General features: G+C 41.5%; 1 protein-coding gene across 1 annotated transcript; it reads left to right on the forward strand.

Moving 5' to 3' along the window:
• The first annotated feature begins 319 nt into the window (after positions 1-319).
• FAM46C (family with sequence similarity 46, member C) lies at positions 320-2,309 on the forward strand. The gene has a single exon (XM_010294136.1). It carries the CDS (start codon positions 344-346, stop codon positions 1,514-1,516), a length of 1,173 nt encoding a protein of 390 aa, XP_010292438.1. The 5' UTR covers positions 320-343; the 3' UTR covers positions 1,517-2,309.
• The last annotated feature ends 6,799 nt before the right edge of the window (positions 2,310-9,108 follow it).

Below are 9,108 nucleotides of genomic sequence, written 5' to 3' on the forward strand. Positions count from 1 at the left end.
GTGCTGCAGATAATATTAAATTTAGGTAAAGCTTATGTGTCATCTTTGTTGATAATTTCCCTTTGATGCAAACTGCTTTGCTGAAGTACTTTACCTCACCAAAAAAAGGACAGTGCCAACTAAAATTTTGTGCCTGCACCAATAGAGAAGCTGAGTATCATGTCAGGTGAAAGGCTTTTTGATAATCATTTTTACATAGAATTATTGCTTTCTAGTTTGTATGTGTGTGGATGGAAAAGTAGAGCACAGGATATAGCTAGGAAGTATAAACAGAGAGCCTGATTTGTCTTTTTCTTTTTTATTCTACCTCCCTACAGTTTCTTTGGAGAAGAAAAACCTTAAGATGGCAGGCAAAGGAAGTAACACAGACTGCATGTCATGCAGTGTACTGAACTGGGAGCAGGTCAGCCGTCTGCATGAGGTTCTTACAGAGGTGGTGCCGATCCATGGACGAGGTAACTTCCCAACGCTGAAGATAACTCTGAAGGACATTGTTCAGACTGTTCGGAGTAGGCTGAGTGAAGCAGGCATTGTGGTACATGATGTCCGTCTGAATGGCTCTGCAGCTGGTCATGTCCTAGTCAAGGATAATGGGCTGGGATGCAAAGACCTGGATCTCATTTTTCAAGTCTCTCTTCCAAGTGAGGCAGAGTTTCAGTTAGTTCGAGATGTGGTGTTGCGATCCCTCTTGAATTTCTTGCCAGAAGGAGTAAGCAAGCTAAAAATCAGTCCGGTAACACTGAAGGAAGCCTACATCCAGAAGCTAGTCAAAGTGTCCACAGAGTCTGACCGCTGGAGCTTGATATCTCTTTCCAACAAACATGGCAGGAACGTGGAGCTGAAGTTTGTAGACTGTATAAGGCGACAGTTTGAGTTCAGTGTGGACTCTTTCCAAATCATACTGGACTCCCTGCTCTTTTACTATGACTACTCAGAAACCCCCATGTCGGAGCACTTCCATCCAACTGTGATTGGGGAGAGTATGTATGGTGACTTTGAAGCAGCTTTTGATCACCTCCAGAACAAGCTGATAGCTACCAAAAATCCTGAAGAGATCCGAGGTGGTGGGCTTCTGAAGTATAGTAACCTCTTAGTACGAGACTTCAGGCCCATGGATAAGCATGAGATCAAAACATTAGAGCGCTACATGTGCTCCCGATTCTTCATAGACTTCCCAGACATCCTGGATCAGCAGCGCAAACTAGAGACCTATCTCCAGAACCACTTCTCCAAAGAAGAAAGGAGCAAATATGACTACCTCATGATTCTGCGCAGGGTGGTGAATGAGAGCACAGTCTGTCTCATGGGACATGAGCGGAGGCAGACTCTCAACTTGATTTCTCTGCTAGCACTCAAAGTACTGGCAGAACAAAATATCATCCCTAATGCCACTAATGTTACCTGTTACTACCAGCCAGCACCTTATGTTAGCGATGTGAACTTCAGCAACTACTATCTTGCAAATGCTCCTGTGCCGTACAGCCAGTCCTACCCCACTTGGTTGCCTTGCAATTGATTGTTTCACTTGGGCATTCTTGAGTGGAGGCAACTGAAGGCCAAGATTCTGAGTGTATATATAGACAAGTAATAACTGTCACTTGGAGGTTTTCTAATGGAAACATGACTGCATTGGACTGTTCATTTCCTGGTGTGCAGTAGGAATATGCAACCAGGTGACCTGCAATGACCCTTTCAGTATATCTCTACAAATGCCAAGAAGCCTTATTTCCCCTTCATTAGGAGAAGAGAACCAGCAGCCAAATGTTAAGAGGACTACTAGTTCTGGAAGTGGCTATTAACATGCGATCTAAGTGGACTATTCAGTAAACTGGGTTAGTTAATAGAGGAAAAACTGTAAAGTGTCTTGAGCAGAGCAGAAGCCACTCCTGGAATAGCAGCAAAACTCTGCTTTCTATTGCCTAACCTCATTATTCTACACTTCCTCAGTTCAAGATCTGGCCAACTTTCTATTGAACTAATCGTGCGGGAGTGGGCTCTGTCATGCTTGGGATGCTTCTACTTTCTGGCTGTGTAGAACTAGTAACAGTATGGATACTGTCTGTCTTGTAGAGGGCCTAAATGTTGTTTCCTGTAGTACCTAGGGATATATGGTCCTGCCTCAAGTTCAAGATTAATTTCTTGGAAGTTGAAGATGGATTAGTAAGTCTATCTCTAACCCATGAGCTGGCTAAATTATTCTTGAGTACAAAAATTTGGAAGATGGCATCTCTAAACATGCACCAAAACATGATTTAAAACTTGCTAATGTGAAAAGTTCTTGAAATGAGGAATTGAAGACTTAAATAGAATTGGAACCACAGTTTGGATAGTTAGGATGGAAAAATACTGCTAAGTTCAGGCTCAAGATAAAGCTGTTCTGACTGCATCTTTCAAAACAATTTTTGGCACAGTTGGAAATTAGTGCAGCTCTTACACTGAGGTTTGGTCCAGCTTTCTTCCTCACAGGTCCACAGCAAGCAAAAAAACCCCACCTCCAAACAAACAAAAAAACAACAAAAAACCCCCCACAACCACTGTAAGTTGCAGGATGATGTGCACTCCTGCCACAGCATAAATTCCTAAAGTGCCTCCTAAAATGAATTTCTTCTTGTACAACTTCAGGCAGGTCCTGAAGGCTTGCATTTCTGTCACTACTTAAGGGTTGAGCTTACTGGTTTATCCCTATCACCTGGTCACTGTATGAGATGGTATTTTGAGTGGTTAGAGTCAAATTCTTCCTCTTTACTGGTCTTAACCCTCACTTGAAGAGATATAAATCCTAAGCAGAGCTCTCCACAGAGGCTGTATGTGGTGAAAGTCTGCCCCTGTTTTCAGAATAGCCTTTGGAAGAATATGTACCTCCCTTGGAGATGTGGGGGGGCTGACCTTCCTAAAGGGTATGTGCTGAACTTGCTGCTTTGAAACTCCTGTGCTTTATAAGGAAGGTTAAAAATTCCCTAGTTATGTATATAGCAGTATTAGAAACTGGTATATTAACTGGATGATTTTCACTGAATTGCAATAGTAAAACACATATAGCAAATGAGCAAACCTTGAGTTTCCTTTGCTTAACCAGAGAAGTAGACTAGAAAGGCAAATCTTAGAGATATTTTATATGTACTGGTGCAATGTTTAAGAGTACTTGTTTGCTAAACCTCTCTTGTGACTTCTAGCTGTCTCTGCAAGCTTGTGAGACCAAAGTGCCTGATCAAACAAATTATTTAAGCTTAGAGGGTAAAGCAGAATGCAGGTGAAACACCAATGTATGGTTGCTGTTCAAGGTGAAAAACAGTAGCAGTGCGGCACTTAAATGGCACTGAAAAGCCTGCCCATTCTTCATAGGACTGAAAATTCTATTTACATTGCAAGTTCTCTCGCTTCTCACAACTACTTTATAAAGACTGCCTCAAAGTGGTGAGTCTACCCCTTTGTTCAGACTTCATTTAGCTTAGGAAGCAGGGAGGGATACAATCTAGAAAGACTGTAGCCAAGCATGCTTTAGCTTAACGTTTTGAACAGTCCTGTAAGCAACTTCAGTAGCAAATAGACAAATAATTTGGTGTCTTCTGTTGTGCTTTTTTCATTAAAGGCTTCCTGAGTAGTCAGCCGAAGTAGCTAAACTTGAAAGTGAATGCAGCCTTTTTCACTAACTGTGGCTTGGACTTGACGTAGCTTACAGACAAGGCATCTCTCACCCAAGACTCTGACTATCTGGAAGGCTTTCTAAAAACTAATATGATGCCAGTGTTGTCATGTGTGTTAAATTTAGTGCAAGCTTACTGCTGGAATGCAAACCTAGGCATAATTTCTGAATGCAAGGCAATGCTTGGCCTATTATAGAGTATCACTGGAAAGAAGGAAGTCTTTTGCTTAGGAGTTACTATCATCTCTTAAATAGCTGTTTTTAAAGCCAGCCTAAGCTATACCCATTGCAGAAGTAAACCACTGCCTAGAGGACATTGTCTGATTTGCATATCAAATAGCTTACATGCATGTATCTGTCTTGCGTGATCTCATGGATGATCTTTATAAAATGTTTCTGTGCATCAGCTCACATGGAAGAAGTGGTCAGATGCTCAGGAGGAGTCCTCACAAGCTTGAAACAGGCAGACTTGCATTTTGCTAGCCTTTGAATGCCTTGGCTGATGAACATCAGGCCAAGTTCATCTATTGAAAAATGAAGTGCTAGAAAGCAGGCTTTAATGGATTCCTACTGAGAGAGAGCTATGGAGAATTTAAGCTTCCTGCCCTAAATATTGTGCTTTTGTTAATGTAACCTGTTGCTGAGACCTCTAAGGAAGCTTTATGTTGAATGGCTACTCTCTGAACAGCTGAATTCCTGGGTTTAAGCTTTGCAGGACTGTTGTGTTCCCCGTCTGTCTGAGTTGCTCTGGCGTATTAGAAATATTGATGCTTTGTAGGCTGGCTGCTGGATGTTAAGCTCTTGAATAGTTAAACTGTATCCTGAAGCTGCACACTACCTACTGCATTGGCCCTACTGTATAAGGGATTGCTAGGACACTGTTCATGTCATTGCCCTCAAAATAATCCTGGCTTGGCAGGTAGAGCTGGCATACTCAGTAGCTTTTCACCACTGTGTTGCCAGCAGTCTACCCCTTTCTGTTTCAAGTTGTCCTAGCAGCCTGATATTGCATATGACAGTGGCTTAATTTGGTGTGTGCTAGCTGGTTTGAGTTCAGGTTTATGGTGGCCCCTGTAGCAAGCAGTAATACAAGTGAGCACTAGGTAAAAGTGAAGTGATGACACTAGGCCAAGTCTAGGTTGCCTGCTTGATTCAGTCTCCCCCTTCAGTACTTAATGATGCCTCTGCAAGCCTGCTCTATCCTGTGTTGCTCACTTGTGTGTCAAGTGCAGGTTAGAGAAAGACTACTATACTTTAGACTATTACTCTAATACATTCCCCCTGGGCAGTGGCATCAAGACAAAGCTGCAGTAACACTAGACTGCAAGTCTTGTATCAGTGCATCATTCCTCAGGACTATGCTTCTAGTAAACTAGACTGGTTGAATATTGCTGTTTTCTTGCTGTAGCTTATAAGCTCTGCTGGGCTAAGCCAGTCTGAGGTTAAGCATTTGTTATCAGTATTTATTGCCAAGTCCCCCTTGATTTGCAGTTTATTGGTGTGATTTCCTCATTGTAGGATAGATTTTTTTTTTTTATTTAATATAGATGCTACCAAGGAGACCTAGTAGTAGACTGGGTTTCAGTCACTTTGTTAAAATCCCTATGCTGATCCATGGTCACTCTGAAAAGTTGTAAAACATACATCATGCTCCCTCCATTTAAGACTTAATTGTTGTGTTTGACCTCAGTTCAGTCAATCATTAAGCTGGAGGTTGAAGACTACTGCTTGCTTTTGACTAACCATTTTTCAAAAGATCCTAACACTTTATTTTAACATTAATACCTTGTCTACAAAGCAGGAGGTGGTATTTAAATCTAAATATCTAAAGCTTTTTATGGAAACTGAAGACCCATATTTTGGGATTGAGTTATGGGGTTAAGCATTTGGTATGTCTTTTGCCTAGGCTTTGTGGGTTTCTGATCACTAGAATAACTGCTGATGTTGGTAGTGATCTCTGCTTATCACTATACAAGTGCTTAGGAAAAGGCCTCTTAGAACAGAATTTGGACAAATTGCTTCAATTCTAAGCTGTCAGTGTACTCATGGTACTTGTTTACTATCCCTCTCGCTCAACTTACTCAATCAGGGTGCCGTAGTTGTTGGGCACAGGAATAAGCAATGAGTTAACCATAGTCACTGGCAACTTGGTCTAATTTGGGCATTGGGAGAGCCAAATGTATAATAATACTTCTAGCCTTTGCATCTAAGTCTTACACTTCACGATATTAACAAATGGTTGAATACTTCATATGTTCTTTAATTTCAGTGAAGCTAGTTACAAGGTGGGATGCTGGGCTATAGTTGTAGAAGCTTTGGGGGGAATGGTTAGAGCATTCTAGTTTTTTTTTTCCACCTATGTTGGAGGAGGAGGCCACTCACTGAAGTGTCTGGATTGGGCTTGTCACTTTCTGATTAAAATTGCACTTCCTGTTGAAATGTAGAAAGCCTTTTTTTTTGTGTTTATCTCTCATCCTTTTTTTTACTATTAAAAGAAGTCAGCTCTTGGAAAATCTCTCATGCCTCTTTGGATGAAGTGAGTCTTTTTTTTTTTTAAGCTGGCAAAACAAGGTACTAGAAATACTTGGATTTGTGATGATCTGAAAGGTGAGATTGGCCACAGTAACTTTGTCTACTGTTCTGCACTGTGATGTTCACTTGTCATTCTTGGAAATTGGGATTTGGGCCTTAATGATTCTGAAATTCTCGTGCAAATAAACTTAAGCTAAACATTGTTTGACTCAAGTAATTCTTGCATCTAAAATAGTGCTGATGAAGTATTTGTGGAGCTTATTGGCAATGTGTGTAAAAATAGATTGAGAGGGGAGAAATAGTGATGGGCTACACAGTAATGCTTGGTTTTACATGTTATTCGGGGTACTCTCTCTTTTTTCTTCATGAATGTACACATCTGCCTCAACTTACTGAAGACTAGTCAAGTGGGACACTAATCTTTCACTTACATCATAGTGACAGGTTCTAGAGAACCACTTTGCCCTTTCTGACTATTATCTGGTCTCAGCTTGGCTTTAACACATGTTGAGGCACAGTCCTAGGCCTGTTAAGTAGTGTCTGGTCTGAGCTAAAGCCTGTCAGTCTGTTCTGTGATGCCCTCCAGCTTATACTCTGTTCCAAATCAGGGGCCCCTGCATACCTCAACTCATGAGCCAAGGAGGTGAGAAACAGTCAGCAATTGCTCTTCAAGGTATTCACAGCACACTCTGTGCTTTCACACTGTCCTAAAAGCTGATGCTTCTACATACCAATGGTCAATGGGGGTTGAGCCCATCAAAGCTAAATAAAAGCTAGGGGTATGTGGTAGTCTACTTTCTGCTCCTCCTGCTCTAGGATCAAAAAAATATATGGACTGTAAAAAGTGTGCTTGCTCCTAATCCCCTCCAGAGCTCAGACAAGCTCTAGCCTCTCAGTTAAGTAATGCTGGAGAAATTCCACTCTTCAGGACTCCTGCAGTGGATACTTCTGTGGAGATTAGCAGAGGCAGTGTGATCCCATGGAAGTAATCATGAAGCTTGTGTAGTAATTGCTTACCTTTGAACTTAAATGGAGAACTGATAATGCAGCTGGGCAACATAAAGCATCTGCTTGTCACCTGAAACTCCCTTTTACCTCAACTCCTCAGTTTATCTCGTCATAAAAGCTTCAGAGTTACTTTGGGTAACATCCTTAAGTTTCTAGAATACCACACTTAGATTTGCAGGGTCAGATACCGAAACAGCAAAATAGCTATGCTTAAGCAAGTGGCAGTATGTACTCTCAGTTCCATAAGGAACTTACATAATGGTAAACACTGAGAGGAACTGAAGAAAGATGTTCTTGCTCTAATGTTGTTGTGTTGTTAGTGAAAATACAATTATAAGTGTCCTGTTCTGTAATACTGTTAGAACCCAGCCTTATACATGCTGTGCAAAATGGGTTCAGTCTTGTGATGGGGGAGTGAAAGACATTAGACAAACGGTACCCTAAATTGTTGCCGTTGTTCTGGCAGATGCACTGATTTCCCTCCTTTCTCCCATGATGGAATATGGAATATTTAATATTTTTGGAATCTGAGTATTCAATGTACCCTTAAGGGACAGAATAGATGCTTCTGTGAGAGAAAAAGATTTTCTTTGCATGCTTGCTTATTTTGAATATTGTTTACTACATATTTAGTGTACTAATACCCTAAATATATGAAGCTGCTATTTTCAGCAATAAAATAGGGTTTGTATTTATCCAGCAACTTAAAAGGGAGATATATCAAAGGGTGTAACATCACTTGAGTGTGGGTATTGGACATAATGGTCATGTTTTGCTGCAGTAGCAGTGCTGTAAGCTGTTCTGCTTCATCTCAACAAGAAAAAGATGAAGTCCATATCCTATAGGCAAAGGGAATGGTTAACCTGCCAAACCTTACCATTTTCCAAGTTGGAAAGAGTTGAGTCATGAGGCTGGAAAAAGAGAGTCTTGTCAAGAACTGTATGCAAAGCAGCTGCTCGATCCTAAACTGGTAGTTCACACGTACGTTAAGGAAAGCCATGCTACCTGCTTCAGTGTTATCACATTGACTCTCAGTGGGGTGGTTTAGTAAACCACCAGGAACTAGTTGGCTAGGCTGGCTGATCCCACAAAATGCTGTGCTGAGTCTTCAGTAGAGCAGGGGACAGTCCATGCCACCTCACCATTCGGAGAATAGAGAAGCATAAACTCTTGGAGAGGTTGGGCCAAGACAGAGCACAAGGAGGCTGGCCAGTCTAATCTAATCTGTAACAGTAACCCTCTTGTCACTGATAAACCCCTATAGCTAGCCTGAATACTTCAGGAGACTCCCAATAAACGTCCAAGGCCTGAACTGCTTTGGGGAAATAACCTGTCCCTATGTATTCCCAGCAGGCAAGCGATGATCTGGTGCTGTAGCGGTGGTCTTGCTGTCAAAGCCCTTCTGACACAATGTGGTTTATTGTGGTCTGTGGTTTAGTATGTGAATGACATAACCAGGGATTTCATGTGCTTATACCCCTAAAATATATATTAACTTTATTCCACCTGCTCATCTAGCAAATCTGCTTCAAAAAATGGTGAAACTTGTGCTACCCAGACATTATATTGATTGCACCTCAAGCAAAGGGAAAATTGTCTCCTCTGCAAGAGAATGGTTGAAATGTGGGACTTCTGATTCAGTCATGGTCCTCGTGCAGCAAGGCAAGTCTTTTAAGCATGTCAGATGTGGGGCACATGAATTACACCCACACGCTGTCCCTTTGTGGAGGCTCTACTTGCTTCAGATTTGACTGTCCACCTGCAACAATTCGCTTCTCCACCCTCTCTCTATTGCTTATCTGAATAACTTACTCTGAAAGCTGTATCTCAGCATACCTCCTGGAAAGTTACTCAGTCTTGCCCTAAAGGTGCTCAGTAATGGCAATTCATCCAGTACTTGGAGAACCGTATTTGATTGTGGTCAT

This window comes from Phaethon lepturus, unplaced genomic scaffold (genome assembly GCF_000687285.1).
Source record: "Phaethon lepturus isolate BGI_N335 unplaced genomic scaffold, ASM68728v1 scaffold35749, whole genome shotgun sequence".
NCBI classification, from domain to species: domain Eukaryota; kingdom Metazoa; phylum Chordata; class Aves; order Phaethontiformes; family Phaethontidae; genus Phaethon; species Phaethon lepturus.